We start from the raw sequence: 18,041 nt of genomic DNA on the forward strand, positions 1-18,041 counted from the left end.
GAGAAATTGTTTTAAGTTAAAATACAAAATGAATGGATCTAAACATAAGAAAGACGATGGTGAAGATCACATGTTAATAACGACTTCCAATGATCTTGTCACTGTCCACGATGAGAATATGATTAACCTTATATGTTGTAAGTCAATTTGAGTGTTTGACATTAGAGCTTACTTGTATTTTTTTTATTTAATTATTTTTGAATGAAGGAGAACTAACATAACACCCCACAACCATGACCCACCACTTTAACTCAAAGCGCTTCCAGATGTAATCGAATCCGTGACATTTTGGTCTTTTAAACCGACTCTTACTACTAGGCTATCTTAGTGGGTTTGAAGCTTCCTTACATGTTACACAAAGGAAAAAATATGTTACGTCTTATAGTGTATATGATTTTGGAGTATTGGAGATGGGTAATGATTTTAAATAAGGTTATTGGTATTGATGATGTTTGTTTGGAATCGAATAATGAATCGAAATTGTTACTTAAATTTTTTTAACATGTTACAAATATTAGGTTAATTTGATATCAATTGGAAAAATTGATGATGATGGTTTCATGAGTTGTTTGGTTATGAAAAATTGAAAATTTCTAAGGTAACTTAATTATAGCTCGAGGAGATAAATTTTCTAATTTATATTTAATATAAACTTCGACATGCAAGGATAGTGTAAATGTTGTACAGAGTAAAGATGCTTCCAAGTTATGGAACCGAAGACTTTGTCATATTAGTGAAACTGGTTTGAATTTGTTAGTTCAGAAAAATGTTATTTCTGGTTTGAATGAGATATATTTGGAGAAATGTCCCATTGTGTTGGAAAACAAACTAGAGTATCGTTCAAATATAATTTTCTTCAAAAAAGTCAAATGTCTTAGAGCTGGTGCATTTAGATATTTGTGGTGTACAAACTATTATTAATGTTCTTTATTTGATAACGTTTATTGATAATTATTCTAGAAAGCTTTGGATATATGTTTTAAAGTCTAAAGATGAGGTTTTAGACAAGTTCAAAGAATTCACTCTTGTTGAAAGAGAGACTAGAAAAAAGATCAAGTGCATTTGTAATGATTATAGTGGTTGTTGAAAGAGAGACTAGAAAAAAGATCAAGTGCATTTGTAATGATAATAGTGGTGAGTACTATGGTCATTTTGATGCATACTACAATCAACAAGGGATCATATGTTATGAAACACCTCTAAAGACTCTTTAGTTGAATGGTCTTGTAGAAATGATGAACAAAATAATTGTTTAGAGGATTAGATCCTTGTTTTCAAAAACAAAGTCACCTTAAGAGTTTTGGGGTAAAACATTACTCACAGTGGTACATATTATTAATTTGAGTCCTATAATAGTTTTGGACGGTAAAGTTCTAAAATAAGGTATGGACTCATAAAAAAACTTCTTATGATCACTTCTATGTATTTGAATTCATGTGTTCTGTTTATATTCCAAATAATGAAAGATAAAAGTTGGATGTGAAAAGTCAAGAGTGCATCTTCTTGGGATATGGTCAAGATGAATTTGGTTACAAGTTGTACGATCAAGTTGCAAAGAAGCTTGTCAAAAGTCGTGATGTCATCTTCCATAAAGACTAGACTATTGAAAACATTGATAAAGATAAAACTAGTGAGTTGAAGGAAAAATGTGAGTGTATAAACTTAGATCCAATTCAATTATCTCATTCACCTACTTTAACCGAAATCAAGTGCAACATGATAATTCACATGATGAACAAATGGAGCATATTAGTAACAAGTAAGAGAAAATATCTACCGTTCCAACTAAAAGATTGACAAGAGATCGACAACCTTTTACGAAATATTCTATTAATGAATATGTGTTAGTAACCTATGGGGGAGAGCTAGAGTCATATAAGGAAATTACGAATAATAAATTCAAACATAAATGTGTTGATGCTATGAAAGATGAGATGCAATATCTACACGATAATCATACATTTGAGTTGGTAAAATTACAAAAATAATTTATTTTTTGAAAAATATGTGGAGTATACAAACTAAAGCTAAATTATCATACTTCATCTCCACGACACAAAGCTCGTTTGGTTGTCAAAATTTTCATCAAAGTCAAATAGCCTTTCTTTGACTAAACTCTTTGACAAATAAGCTTTGTGTCGTGGAGTTAAAATATGATTATCTTGCTTCAGTCTTTATACCCAATTGTTCTTTAAAAAAAATGTGTGGTAATTCTACAAACTCAAATGTATGATTATCATGTAAAGAATGTATCTCATCTCTGCAATCGAGACTACAAAAATGTATTACTATTTAAACTTGATATTATGTAAGAGAGGTATGTTCTTATCTGTGATAGTCAAAGTTCTATCTATCTTGCAAAAAAAATCAATGTTTCATTCTAGATCTAAACACAATGATGTAAGATATCATTTGATACGAGATTTATTAGATACAAAATTATTGATTTTAGAGAATGTGCATACAAACAATAATGACGTCGATATGATGAATAAGGTACTGCCACAAAACAATTTTAAATTATGTTGTACAACCGCCAAGTTGACAACATTCTTCCCATAGTTGTAATGGGGGATTTGTTGGATTTTTTTGTTTAGGCTCCCAATGAAAAAAAGACCAAAAGTGGTTCAAGTTCACTTTAATTTTATTAAGGATAATATAATATTTTAAAGAGTTATGTTATAACCCCAATATCTCTAGTATTTAAAAGAGTAGTAGTGAGAAAGAAAAATAAGTCAAAATAAAAAAGAAAGACAGAGAAAAATCATATAGCATATTTTCGTATATAGTCTAACAATGTTCATCAAACTCACGATCAGAGATTCAAACGAAATCCAATTTAGTTGAAATTTTGTCGGGATATTGGTAACTCATTGAGATTCCTCTAGATTTTCAACGGATGGACCAAGGTTTGAACATCTCGAAATTTGATTTTTTGTGCCTTAAAGTTTCTGTCTAATTTAAGTTTTATTTTACTCGTTTAGGACCAAAATGTTTATATCTTTTTGGTTATGCTCTTTAATCTTTTTGCTCTATAGGTTATTATACATTGATTGTATATCTGACATCTAATTATAATGAAACTTGATATGGACGTGAAGTTTCATGGTTTTACTCCTTGATATGATGAGGTTTTCTATGTTAAATATTGTGCGTTCATTGTGTCAATTTACTTCCATTTTTATTTGTGGTTTATTTGCTCATAAGTTTTTCAATTAAGTATGTGATCAAATATACGTTTCCAAACAAAAGGATTCAACAATCATTCAATTTGTTGAGGGTCACTTCAGGAATGAACTCATTTGAGTCACTAAATGATAAGTGTTGAGATATAGCAAGCTTAACTAACCAAATAAACAGTTTTGGAGGAATCTTTACCATTTTGAGCAGTAGTTGAAATTTTCCTTAGCCGATGGATGGTAAGCAATGCCAAAAAAAATCTGCCAAATAATAATTGATCATTTACATATATGACCAAAATAGTAAAAAACTCGTACAAATCATGGGAGGATATCTTTAGAAGGGTCTCCATATAAAAGATCAAATCAAATAACTCATTATTGAAAATATAAAATAACTCAAAATTAGATAATTTTGTCTCTTTAGCTACTAAGAAATGACAAATACGGACTTGAGAAATGATCACCAACATAATTAGTGGGTATGAGCAGCAAACGACTCACAAACGGTTGCAAGTATTATTTAAATCATAAAAATCTGAGAAGAAAAATTCGATCTAACTAAATTAGACTACGTACCAAATGAAACACAACATTTATTCAAATCTAAGTGGTGGAAAAAGAAACAAGGCATCATATGATTCAAAAAACCCCATTAGAAAGGCCTAGAAGAAATGTCTTTTCAATTTAACTAGAACTTTTATTTTTTTATAAAGCGAGAAAAAAAATTGAACTGTCATATTCATGTGATGATAATAGCTCTAACCTATTTTAAGCTGAACTGATTATACACAAACTCGAGAATAGTGATTTAGTGGACGTAGATGAGTATTTTAGTACTTTTGATAAACATTGACAACTAGTTGACTCTTTTAAAGACAACTAGTGATATTGTACAAATGATGTTGAACTTTATAAACTGAATATATCGATAGAAGAAGAATCTAAAAGTATCTCTTCGATTTGAAACCTGCATTTGAACTGGTTAGATGTCGGATAATGGCGATGAAGCCCACGCCGAGTCTGGATAAAGTGTTTTTTGAAGTTTGATAAGAAGAGTTTCGTCTTCAAATAAATCTTAAATCACCGGTCGTTTCTCTAATATTAGAATATTATGCACTTGTCTCACAAAATGAAGCCTCGTTGCAGACATGCTATGTCGGAACCCTAAATCTAACGAGAAATTTAATCGACTTAAATGTGAATATTGCCATAAAACTAGTCACACAAAGGATTAATGTTGGATCCTACATGGAAAACCCATAGACTCAAAGTTTTGCTCAGACCATCGTTTTGATTCGTAGCGTTTGTCAAGAGCTCTTGGGGGAGAGTCTCTCTTTCATTTTTTCTCAAGAGCAGCTGCAGGAAATGAAACGTCTATTTGTGTCTTTGGGTTTCTCCATAACAATCGGTTCATCCAGTCACTCAACTGGTATAGCCAATTAGAGGCTGTTTATTTCTACCCAAAATACAAACAACAGTTCACAACTTGAACTAACTAGCAGTAGTTCAACCCTGTTTGGTTCCAAAGGTGAAGAACAAACTGATATAAATAAAAATGATAAGGAAATGTTTGCCAATAACAAAAAGGATGTATGCATTGTGAATTAAATAAAAATATGGAAATTAGATAATTCATTCAGGTGCTTCTAATTATATGATGTGTGACAATACCAAAATATTCCCGGAATTAGAATCGCTACTAGAATGCCAATTAAAATATATAGGTTTGATTCAGTTTATATTAATCATAAATTATTTCTTAAGACGATTATATATGTACCAGATCTCAATTGCAACGTATTGTATATTAAAAGATAATCTATAGATTTAAAGTGCAATGCTAATTTTTTTCCTCATTATTGTATGTTTCAGGATACAGATTTGACAACGACGATTGACAATGCTAAGTTGTGTTTAGGACTATGTTCTATGCGGAAATTTGTCTTGTGGCTCTCTAGTTTGCTTTCTACTAATTTTAATGTCATTTTTTTTTATCACAATGCTAAAATCATGTTATGATATTATATATTATGTCACTATAATTTTATGCATCTTGCAAAACTCTTTCCAAAGTATTCCTTAATGCGATGTTTAGTTCATTTCTATGTGAAGTATGTCAATTTGTAAAACATTGTCGTGTTCATTTTTTCCTTGATTATCGTACATTGCATCAAAACTATTTTTACTATTTTACATTGATGTTTGGGGTCCATCGAGAATAAAACTTTAACCGATAAACGTTGGTTTGTAGATTATCACACTCGTTTGACTTGATTATTTCTAATGAAAGAAAAATCAGAAGTCAACAAAACTTTTAAACAATTTCACACAATAATTCAAACACAATTCCAATGTGGAATACTTGTCATAAAAATGGACAATGTCAAAGAGTTTTTCAATCACACTCTTGGTCAATTTTTTTTTATAGTAAAGACATTGTTAATCGTAGTTCATGTGTTGACACATATTAATAAAATAGGGTTACCGAACGCAATACCTGTCATTTAATCGAGGTTACCCGATCTATTTTATTCTCGTCTAATGTGCCTAAATATTTTTGGGAATGCTATCTCTACGACGACTTATCTTATCAATCGAATGTCTTACAAAACAATCAAATTTCTAACTTCAATCCAATATCTTATATCATTTTTTTACACACTAAACTCATTTTTTTACCATTCCTTTTAAAGTGTTTGGATGTTCCTTGTTGACATCCATAACTATAGAAACAAATTTGATCTCAAATCCAATTAATCAGTTATGAACCCTTCCAAAAGAGATATCGTTGTTATTTTCTTTCCACTAAAAAAATATACACCACAATGAATGTTACATTCTTTGAGAATCAACCTTATTTTTTGGCTTCCGATATTTAGGGGTAGAATTTAGATGAATATCATTATTTTCCACAATCTTCCACTCCCATTATAGAACCATTCAATAATACTCTATCTTCCACTACTATTACCACTTCTACTTCTTCCAATTCCACCTCTATCTCTACTTTTACTCCTAAATTGATGTCATCTAAAGATCGAACACACTATTCATCACATCAATCGTCAATGTCGGGGCTGAATCCAACTCCAAGAACACTAATGTATTATCATTTCACTTGATCCTAGTTATGTTGTTGATGATATTCTTAACTTATCTATTGCTTGGACAAGAGGACACATATCTTGTATTCAACACCTGATTGATAATTTTTTATCTTACGAAAGATTTTCACTTCAATATCTTCTTCTCTTACCTATCATGATAATGTACAGGTTCCCGATGAAGCTTTTTAACATTCTCATTGGAAAGAGGCAGTTTAACTGCAAGCTCTTTAGAAAAATGGTCTTAGTCTATTTTGACTTGCCTTCAAATAAGAAAGAGATTGGGTGTAAATGAATTTTAAGATAAACATAATGCCAACAAGACAATTGAACGGTTTAAAGTACGCCTCGTTGCAAAATGGTTCTCTCAATCGTACAATATTGACTATTAGGAGGCAAGTACTCCCGTAGCTAAACTAAATACTATTAGAATCCTATTTACTTTGGAAGAAATAAAGATTGGTTGTTGTATCATCTTGATGTTAAAAATGATTTTCTAAATAAAGATTTAGAAAAAGAAGTATACATGAAAATTAAAGTCACTTGAAAACAAGGTTTGTAAACTATACAAATCATTGTACAGACTCAACAACGTAGCTTTGTTTGATAAGTTTGTCAGATCATGAATTATGGATATTCTCAAAGTCAAGTCGATCACACTATGTTCATCAAAATTTCAAACAAAAAGAAGGTATCAATTCTTATTGTATATGTTTATCATATTATACTTAGTGATGATGAGGCAAAACTTTCAGTCTTGAAAAAGACATTAGTGAGAAAATTCGACACTAAAGATCTTGGACATTCTAAGTTTTTTCTTGACATGGAGATTGTTTGACCATCTAAAAGTATTTTTATGCCTCAAAGAAAATACTCTTTAGATTTATTGACAAAAACAAGAATGCTTGGTTGTAACCTATGACACTCCTATGGACCCTTACAACAAAATTGGGTCTTAGTTAATAAATGAAGATATTAGAGACTAATAGGTCGTCTCATCTATCTATCACACACTCATCTCGATATTAGTTTCTTAGTAAGTGTTGTGAATCATTTTATGAATAACCCTACTCAAAATCATATGGATGCGATTTATCGAATTTTGAGATGTATTAAAGGCACTATTGGTAAATGATTAATGTTCCTTAAAAATGAAAACAAGGATATGTTAGTTTATAGAAAATCCACTTCGGCTTATTGCACTTATGTGTGTAGTAATCCTGTGACTTGAAGAAGCAAAAAAAAAAACAATCAGTTGTATCTCAAAGTAGTGCCGAAGCAGAATTGAAAACTCTTACACGGGTTATGTGAAGGACTTTGGGACGTTATAAATCACCTCTTCTAGCCTAGCGGCAACAAGATGTGGATATCCCACAGGCCTCCTTGAAATCCTAAGTTTGAGTCCGTCATGCGACAAGTTCTACGTCTGGTTAAATGGTTAAGTGTGTTTGCGGGCTATGTGCTTAACCCGTAAGGATTAGTCGCACTCTAAAGAAGCAGCGAAACCTAGCGTTCTAAAAAAATATACTGCAATTAATATTTATTGTGATAACCTTAACGCCATCAGTATCGCAAAAATTCCAGTTCGCCATGATAGAACAAACCATATTGAGATCGATAAACATTTCATCGTTGAGAAATTCAACAATGAGCTAGTTGAACTTTCTCACCTTTTATCATGGTTCCAAAACAATGAGCTAGTTGAACTTTCTCACCTTTCATCATGGTTCCAAATTGTCCGATATTCTACTAACAAAAGCGTTACCAAATACTATCTTTTGAAGATTTGTGTTCCAAGTTAGGGATGTACAATTTCTAACTCCCAACTTGATTGAGCCTAATATAAGGCAATGTAACTTTCTTTACATGAAAAAATTGAGATTAGAAAATTAAATTGTTAAAATGAACCATTGTTGGATAAAAAAAGAAAAAAAAAAGAATATTATTACAGTCAGGCGTCTCTCTCATCTCTCTACTCGTCCTGACGGGGACTGTAACATAAAGAGAGAGAAACCTAGAAGAAACCATAGATAGAGAGATAAAATCGCGAATCATAGGATGAGAGCGGCCAATGATGAGAGCGACTGGCTGTAATGCACCGGTAAATCCACTGGAGCAGATAGTTTAGCGTTGTCGGGAGTGTATCGTTCGTTGTATGGGGAGCTGGACATTGGTGGATGGAGTTCGTCGACTGTTTAAGCGTCGTCAATCATCGAGATCTTCAGTTTTTAGCAGTAAGAGTAAGCTCTGCAGAAATGACGGTCAATCATCTGTGATCACTGAATTCAATGACGAATCATCCCAGTTTTCTTCTGGTCCAAAAGACGAAAACCTTAGGGTTGCTGCTGATTTTGATTTTTCGAGCTTGAAACTAATCGAAGTTCCCTGTCGCTTTCATTCGCCTCCCAGTTACATGGATTTTCATAAGAAGGTCATTTTTCTCTCTCTTCCTGTATCATATATGTGTGTGCGTATTTCATGCTCCCCGTGGATAGGTTTATCTGATTTTCACAATTTTCGATTCTTATTACCTCTTTGTTGCATTGGCCTTTAACATAACAATAGAAAAGGGTTGTAATGGGCGTCATACATACTCATATGCTTTTTTACAAATTATCCACAGCTTTGGATGTGTGTAACATTCTCTTTTGATATTCTGGCCATCTTTTCCACGAAGAAGATACGTTCTTATAGATTAGGAAGCTTCAATATTGGAGAAAAAACTGTCATAATCTTGTCAAATCTGCTTCTTCATGGTGAATGAGGCATAAGTATTCCCTTTTCAGGCAGACCGGAGCTTATTTCTTGTAGATTTTCTTTAAAGATAATCTGGAGAGGATTGAGTTAGATAGAGCTATTAGTATTATAATTTGGACAATAATCCCTCTCATTAAGCTCAATAAGTCCTAATACTCCCTTAACCTATTTTTTAATTTCCAACTCCAGAGTGCACTGGACAAAGAATTTTTTACAGAGTATGGTGAAGCAAATAGATACCAAATTCTTGAAGTTGTCGGAAAAGGGAGTTACGGTGTTGTAGCATCTGCAGTTGACACACATACAGGAGAGAGGGTGGCAATCAAGAAAATAAATGACGTTTTTGAGCATGTTTCCGATGCCACAAGGATTCTCAGAGAAATTAAGCTCCTTCGATTGCTCCGCCATCCTGATATTGTAGAAATAAAGCATACTATGCTCCCCCCTTCTCGACGAGAATTTAGAGACATTTATGTTGTTTTTGAGCTGATGGAGTCTGACCTCCATCAGGTTATAAAGGCTAACGACGATCTTACCCCAGAGCATTATCAATTTTTCTTATACCAGCTTCTTCGAAGTCTCAAATATATACATTCAGGTCAGTCGTTTTTCTTTTTTCTTTTATTTTATGGGTAAACTTCATTTTTCATGCTGTTGGTGATCATTGCTAGAACTTTGGATTTTTCAGCTAATGTTTTTCATCGAGATCTAAAGCCAAAGAATATTCTTGCTAATGCTGACTGCAAGTTGAAAATATGTGATTTTGGGCTGGCTCGTGTGTCATTCAACGATTCCCCTTCAGCAATTTTCTGGACTGTATGGCAATTTGATATTTAAGATCTTTGATTTGATTCGCTCTTTTTCTACCGCATTGACTATTATTTAATACTAAAGTACATGTTTCCTATCTGTTCCAATGTTCAAAGGATTATGTTGCAACCAGATGGTATCGTGCCCCTGAACTCTGTGGCTCATTTTTCTCCAAGGTAGGTTGGTTGGTTTGCTATTATCTATTGTCACAATTTATTGGAGTCTCATCCTGCATTATTATGTGCTTGTATTAAATTATAAATCTTTTTTGTGTATGTCTGTCAGCATTATTTACTCCTAGCTGGTTGGCACTCCAGTCTTAATTGCATGTTTGTCATTAATTTTTTTAACGCAATTTATTGACAGCTTGAGTGGCTTACAATGTTAGCTAGGCTATGTTTGAGAAATATGTAATAATGGATTTTGTGAAGTAAAAGTATTTATAAAATGTTAAAGTTTGTAGATTTTGTGAAGTAAAAGTAACAATTTAATTGATAGTTTCCTCTTTCAATTAGGTTTATCAGTTTTTACTCGACAAAAAATCTGTTAAAGAAAGAAAATGTTTGAATAATATATAACTTCAGACTGTAGTTTCTAACATAAATCAAATTAGAGACAAACAACATTATTTCATACAAGTGATATTGGATTTAATACAAACAATTACAAAGCCACAATTATCCACTACGATGATACCTAATACTCATTGATTTATTCTTGACTTTTGAGTAGAGAATGTAGACTGCAATGTTAGGATTTTTTGTTTTGCATTGTAGGCATTTATCTGGTGGGTCTAGTGCACACATCACAATTGCTGACTTTGCCTCATTAGACTTTGAGGTAATAAGAATGGGATTTACTTCCAACCTGTAAAAACAAAAAAAAAGCGATGTATTATTGATTGTGTTGTCTTTACAGAGACCATCTAATAGGATACCACATGGTAATAGCATATTAATAAAATCAATCACATGTAATTATCATCAATTATGTCATAATTATATTATAAGATATTTAGCTTTTGGAACCAACACAACTGATGTTGCTTCTTCTTATGATTTTACACTCGTATCAAAACTAACTCCAACAAAAATTGCTTCCTAACAAGCTATCTTATATTCCAACTCTAACCCAGTTAATTTATATTTTGCTAGTCGTAATGGTCTCATTGCCCATTGTTAGACCTTGTTTACCGTTCTCTAGTCTTTTAGTTTATTACTTTGTATTAAACAACTTATTGTCTAGCTTGTCCCCGTCCTGGTTTCTCTATCTCAAATCCACTTTGTCTCCCGCACATTTTCTTTATTTCTTTACTATAGTCGGAGATGGGATTCTGAGACCCTTTTGTATGAAGTATGTTAAGAATTCTCTTTATCTAAAATTAAAAACCTGGAAATTATATTTTATTGAAATGATTCCGTGTAACCAACTAAAGAAAAAAGATGTATTATTGATTTTGTTGTCTTACATAATGAAGAGTGATAAGGGGAGGAGAGAGAAGAGAGAGAAAATTTGTTATTTTTCAACGAATCAGATTGTGTCACGTCATTCTCTCAAATTCCCTCCCCCAATCATTTCTCTTACATAATATATATCATCTAATAAGATATTACAAGGTTGCATCCTATTCAAATCCAATTACATATGATTATCCTCAATCATATCATGATTGTATTATGTTATGATATCTCTCATGTATATCATTCATAACTTATATTTCCAACTCAACCTATTCCATTATGTTCCTGGCTCCATTTTCAACATTGGATGAGGGCTGCCTGTTAGAATGAAGTTTCCATGTGAGTTAAACAGTCCCGTGTTTTCCTAACCCAGGATTTTGACCTTTCAACATATATATCCATTTCTTTAATCCTTATTCTGCTGGAGACACCATTGTCTAATTGTAACGAATTGAAACTCTAAATTAGGTCCAATCCAAGAAGGGGCTATCTTATCATTGTGGACCAACTAGTGAATTGTTTCTTATACTTATTTCTTTCTTGTCAAAGAGGAGTTTTCATGTTAAAAGAAGCTGATTCTCCTCTTCATGCTAGAAATGCCTTGCCATTTTTTCTTTTGTAATGTATGTAATTTTTTTTTTTCTCTCTTCTCTTTTTTTTCTTAGCTGAGAATCGTAGTCTGCTTGAATATAATTCCTACCTGGTTGAAACATTTGTCTGCTATCGCTTTCTAAATAATATATATGGGATTTACCTCAGCACATTTTTCTATTTGTTTTGCCTTTTTATCATATAAATGTCTGTACACTTAAAAGTATTATAACTTTCTGTATGTGACTTCTACATCCGTTATATTAGAGACACGTTAATGACCTGCATTTTTACTTTTTTGCAGTATACACCAGCAATTGATATATGGAGCATTGGGTGCATATTTGCAGAACTGCTCTTGGGAAAGCCATTATTTCCTGGAAAGAATGTAGTGCATCAGTTAGATCTCATGACTGATTTCCTTGGCACCCCTTCTACTGAATCCATTTCTAAAGTTGGTTCTTCTTCCTTTTCATATATTCCTTTATTCTTTGATAGTTCTTCATCTTTTCGTGATTAACAGCAGCTTTTTATTTATTATGCTATCTGGAAGCGGAAAGGTCTATATTTTGTTCTCATACCTTATTATTCATTTTCAAAAAGAGGAGCTATATTTACTACATTATTCAGCTTGTTTATTCCTTTTATCTCCACTTCATTCCTTCATAAGGGATTTATTTTTCTATTTTTGTGATAATGACAGATTAGGAACGAAAAGGCGAGAAGATACCTAGGCAACATGCGGAAAAAAGCACCTGTTCCTTTTTCTCTGAAGTTTCCTAATGTGGATCCATTAGCTCTTCTTCTTTTGGAACGCATGCTTGCATTTGATCCTAAAGATAGACCAACAGCCGCGGAGGTGAGACTCTTAATGTTCAACCATACTCCTGCCTTAATAATGTTGTAGGAATTGATCGACTGACTCAAAGAACTAGAATTCAGTACTTCGTGTCTTTTGCAGGCATTAGCATTTCCTTATTTTCAGGGATTAGGAAATGTTGATCGTGAGCCATCTACTCAACCCATTTCAAAGCTTGAGTTTGAATTTGAAAGGAGAAAATTAACTAAGGAAGATGTTAGGGAGTTAATTTATAGAGAGGTACTCTCTTTGAGATGCAATCCTTTGGTACTTCTAAATTCCTGAAGGCTCTTTTCTGTTTCAGTCACTTCAGCTCAATTTTTCTGGAGTTCACAGATTTTAGAATATCATCCTCAGATGCTACATGAGTATCTACGTGGTGGTGATTTGACCAGCTTCATGTACCCAAGGTATATTCAATGATTTGAAACCAAATTAGGTCATTTTAAGTTTGACCGTTATAGTATTATGTGTGCTAGGTTGAAACCTGTTCAGTTCACTCATGGCCTTGTGCTGTTTTTGTAGTTGGGAGGTCTAAACGTTCAAGAAAGAGGAAGTTGTAAATAACAAAAAGAAATGTAGTTGAAATAAAATTAATCTTGCTTGAAAATAAGCTAAGGAACAGAAGTTATGATAGAATTCATACATCAATGTCCATAGGATCAGTAACATAAAAGAACACTGACCAGAACTCTAGTATTAAGTGTTTCCAAATGCTATGATTTAGCCTAAACTATCACATTACTTGACTTCTTTCCACTTCGTAGATATGTAAGCATTATGACACTTTCCCTTACTTGGTTCCCACCACAAAAAAAATGATGCTGAAAAGCTCAAATTAAAATTTCTTTTGTTGGATTATTATGTGTACAGATTTATTATGCCCACAAAATGGATTGTTATTTCCTTGTTTTCATTGTTAAATTTTTAACTCTCATTCCTTTTTGCGATTGTAGTGGTGTTGATAGATTCAAAAGACAATTTGCCCATCTTGAGGAGCATCAAAGTAAAGGTGAAAAGGGTAGTCCACTCCTGAGACACCATGCTTCATTGCCAAGGTATGATGATGAGGACGAGTTACCTAGTTTTATTGTTATCTGCTTTGTGATAGGTTATTTAGTTAGCATAACCACACAAGCAAACTTGTCTTCAGTGGAACTTGTTTTGAATGTTGATATCTTGAAAAAGATTAACAAGAAATAAGTGTAGACTTGGCCAATGGAGATAAATGCGTAATAGAACGCACATTGGTAAAAAGCTTTGTTGAGTAAAGTGTTATTCCTCTTCAAATTAGATGGTTATATTTTTCAGTAGACATGCCCGCTCTGAATGTTATCCACTACATTGTAGTCTGGAGCTTGTCTGCTTCACTGAATGTGGGAATTTCGTAGCATCTGTATCCATGCAAGTGTGTCTTCATTTGATTCCTTTATGAATTCAACACCATTCTGGCATTCTTATAAACCTTACATTTTGATCCAAATGTTATATTTAAGGAAATTTGCTACAATTGCACCCAAGGACTAAACATGTATCTTATCTATGCATATTCTATCTTACCATTTCAGGTCGCTGCTATTTTATATAAACTGAAGTTCTATAACATTTTCAACTTTTTATTTCACCTCTTTGGCAAACTGCCAAGTATACATGGGTAGTATCATCAGAATATGTGTATTTGTCATGCCTTCACATTAAATTAATAATAATCAAATATATTTAATAAATAAAATAATGTAAAAATATATACTACAATCAAATTTTATATATTAAATAAAAATTTATTTTTAATTATTTAAATACAATAATTAAGAATATTAAATACTGATAACAAATTTAATTAAAAGAATAATAATAAATAACAACTATATAAATAAATAAAATTATATCACCAATATAAATAGAAGGGCAAAAATGTCTTTTTAACTTATACAGTTATACAACTTGTACCTCTTACCAAACACATCCTTACAGTTTACAGTATTATCATTCTTTTTGTGCATTTTATTGCAAGCAAAATTGTGTATTTATTGCTCAATTGTTCTCATTTAACTTGAATTACATTATTAGTATTTGTTAGATAGGCTAATTCTTCTGTGAGAAATATGGTTCAAACAATTTATAGAAGGTTTTAGTAATTACAGTATTATCATTCTTTTTGTGCATTTTATTGCAAGCAAAATTGAGTATTTATTGCTCAACTGTTCTCATTTAACTTGAAAAACATTATTAGTATTTGTTAGAGAGGCTAATTCTGCTGTGAGAAATATGGTTCAAACAATTTATTACTTTTTTTTAGAAGGTTTTAGTAATTACCATGTGAAAAAGTAATAATTTTTTACCCCTATTGTTCACAAACTGCCCCCCACCAAAACAAATGAACTAGATCCTTAACAATAACTTCTACACGAGTATCCCTTTTTACCGAAAGATAAAATGGCCTCACTGTTTCCAGGGAGAGGGTATGTGCACCAAAAGATGAAAATGCTCCAGACAGTAATGATCTAGAGGGCAGAACTGCTGCTTTTGTAGCTTCAACTATTCAGAGTCCTGAAATTGGAGATGTAGTTTCCCCCAGTGGACAAAACCAGGCAAATTACAGTAATCGCAGCCTTATGAAGAGTGCAAGTATTAGTGCTTCCAAGTGTATTGGTGTTCAATCAAATAATGATCTCGAGGTATTTCATCTCCCTCATTACTCCATGTTCAATGTCAGTTATGGCTCATCTTTGGACATTAATGAATAAATGAACTATTTTTTCTTTTGTTGAGGGGGGGAGGGGGCACACAGATATGGGCCATCCTATGCATCTGTAAATTCATACATTTCAAATTAGTCAAAGGTTCAGATACTGGAAAATTCTTACAATGCATAATCGCCATCTTATGTAGATTTGGGATTTTTTAAACAAAAATGTGCATTTGTTAAGTTAGATTTGTCATGAGTAACCAGAGGTGTACATTGGAAGACCTGCGATTAGGGGTAGGGGAGCAATCCTACCAAATATATTGTTAATTGCTAGTGACATGGCAGTTTGTTACGTGAGGTCTATATAGGATGATAAGATCCCAAATGAGAGGCATGATCGGAGTGTAGTATCTTATATTCGATCTAAGTCACTTTATTCTCCTCTTGGTCTCATCTTCTCTTTTTTATTATACTTGTTACACATTTTGCAGCATGCTAGTGTGAAACATAGGAAGTTGGACTGTAACTGCCTATATACGATTATTGAACTAGAGCCCATTTAGAGTTGAACTTTAGAGTTTGTCTAATTTTGGTTCTTATTTGACATGTAATTCTCACATATGTTGCAAGGCGCAAAACTACTTTTAAATAGGAAAAATTGTTAAACATCTTAGAATATTTAGACTATTGACATATCTTGTAATTTTTGGAGTCAGCAACCTCTGAAGCTTCAAGTTAACTTTTCCCCCCAATAAAATACAGCTTAAAAGTACATCCAACTTTTACTAAAGTCTCTCACTACTGTAGCTCAAGTGGCAAGAGTCGGTGCCTAAGATTTCGAAGTGGAGATTGGAGAGTCATGCTAGCTTCCTAAACTAAAAAGAAAACGCAGAAAACACCTGCTGAATATTACATTGACAGCAGTTCACCCTTTGAACTTGTTTGCTTAGCTCAAATCACTCATTCATTGAAAAGATTTGCCATGCCAAAGCTTTTTCTTTTCTTTAGTTCAAAGCTGTGTTATTGTTTTTCAAAATGAGAAAATTGTCACGAAAAGGAAATAACTATTCTTCATCTCATTGACAATATTAAAAGACCTAACCTGAAACGCTCCTCCCATTTAAAGAGGCGAGAAAGAGGTGAAGAACATTCCTTTAATTCTATAATTGTTTAGAGCTTTTTCTTCGAATGTTTGTCTGTTTATTTCACACCATATGATCCACCAAAAAACAACCGGGATCAGAGTTGACATGTGTAATTCTTGATTCTCTAATTCTCACTCGCTTCACTAACCCCGTAAGTACATTCATTCCCTTCTTAACTCCATCTGAATTCTGTAGTAGAAAGATTTAAAAAAAAATACTGCACTATTCACATCCATCTTAGCCTTCTTTTTGTATTATTCTTCCTTTTTACTTAAGATTGGACCAATAACAGAGTTTAAGTAAATATAGTCATGTAGAAATGGTGTAGACCAAGTGTGTAGTTTTATTGAGTCAATTTAATGTTAATTAGGTGATTTGAGCATTTTTTATTCAAAATTATTGGCTTTGAGGTTTTTTGTTTGTCTTACTCCTTATCACGTATTATCACTATATAGATAAATGGTATAGAGGATTTGTATATACTTACTTGCTTGCAAATGACATAATTTTTTATGTTAATTGCAGGAAGAACCCGATTCAGAAAACATTAGAGCGTTGGATGGTTTAATACAACAAATGGCAACCCTTAACTATTGATCATCTTATGCTTCTTCATACCACACTCACAATATGCGGAAGGCCCCAGCATAATTCTTTTTGTTTTAGACAACCAATGATGGGTTCGTCGGTTACCCACGTAAAGAGCCAAACAGGGTTTACATGTACTACCTCTCCCTTTCATATCCCTCCCCTTGTACTTTTTAAATTTTTCTATGGGGTTAGAAATGGTAACATATGTAATTATGTTCAACATATTTAGATCTCTACATGCTGAATACCTTCTTTCTTCATTAGCAAAAACTAAGGCAAGAAAAGGAGTAATATATTGCCTTGAGAGAATGCACAATCTAGGTCATCAGTATTGAGAGTTGTAATATGTTATTAGTCTATTGATAGACATGCCGGTATCTTTCATTTGAAAACATTTTTATGTCAGATTTATCCAGATGGGATCGTGTTTGGAAACACTGAATTTAGTCGAACATATTCAAAATTTATTAGCAGTTTTTCATCTGGACGTAATCAAATATGCCTAGTAGTGAATATTTTTATTGTTATGGGAATGGACATTTAAATGTGAGTCAGGAAGGCAGAGGTGGTTTCAAAGATGATTGTCATTTTCTTCAATGGATTAAACTTAAGGTATGATATTTAATTTCAAAATGTACTTGTAGGATTCTGTTATGTGTTTATAATCATTCTTAGACTCTTCAATTTTGATAACTTGTTTTCAACAAGTGTTGAAATACTTCAGTTGTTTTGAAATGTGACCAGCCTTCCTTGGACAATTGGCTGCAAAGTAAGTTGGATATTTATGACCTAATTGGCTTAGGTTTAAGGAGGTGCCCTACCAAATCCAAATCAAAAGCCATTTATTAGATTT

At 32.6% G+C, this 18,041-nt stretch overlaps 1 protein-coding gene across 1 annotated transcript; it reads left to right on the plus strand.

The window, feature by feature from the left end:
• Positions 1-8,245: 8,245 nt before the first annotated feature.
• LOC124941767 (mitogen-activated protein kinase 9-like) lies at positions 8,246-17,676 on the plus strand. Its single transcript, XM_047482120.1, has 11 exons — positions 8,246-8,717; positions 9,233-9,641; positions 9,732-9,859; positions 9,970-10,029; positions 12,209-12,358; positions 12,608-12,763; positions 12,866-13,003; positions 13,100-13,173; positions 13,720-13,821; positions 15,219-15,441; positions 17,123-17,676. The coding sequence occupies exons 1-11, from the start codon at positions 8,442-8,444 to the stop codon at positions 17,192-17,194; spliced, it is 1,788 nt and encodes a 595-aa protein (XP_047338076.1). The 5' UTR covers positions 8,246-8,441; the 3' UTR covers positions 17,195-17,676.
• The last annotated feature ends 365 nt before the right edge of the window (positions 17,677-18,041 follow it).

Source organism: Impatiens glandulifera, chromosome 6 (genome assembly GCF_907164915.1).
Source record: "Impatiens glandulifera chromosome 6, dImpGla2.1, whole genome shotgun sequence".
Taxonomy (NCBI): Eukaryota; Viridiplantae; Streptophyta; class Magnoliopsida; order Ericales; family Balsaminaceae; genus Impatiens; species Impatiens glandulifera.

What these genes read in the sequence shown, in the direction of transcription:
- LOC124941767 (XM_047482120.1), top strand. Translation starts at nt 8,442, where the DNA reads ATGGGGAGCTGGACATTGGTGGATGGAGTTCGTCGACTGTTTAAGCGT. An exon ending in ACATGGATTTTCATAAGAAG is followed by an intron (nt 8,718 to 9,232) that starts GTCATTTTTCTC and finishes TTCCAACTCCAG; the next exon opens with AGTGCACTGGACAAAGAATT. An exon ending in AATCAAATAATGATCTCGAG is followed by an intron (nt 15,442 to 17,122) that starts GTATTTCATCTC and finishes TGTTAATTGCAG; the next exon opens with GAAGAACCCGATTCAGAAAA.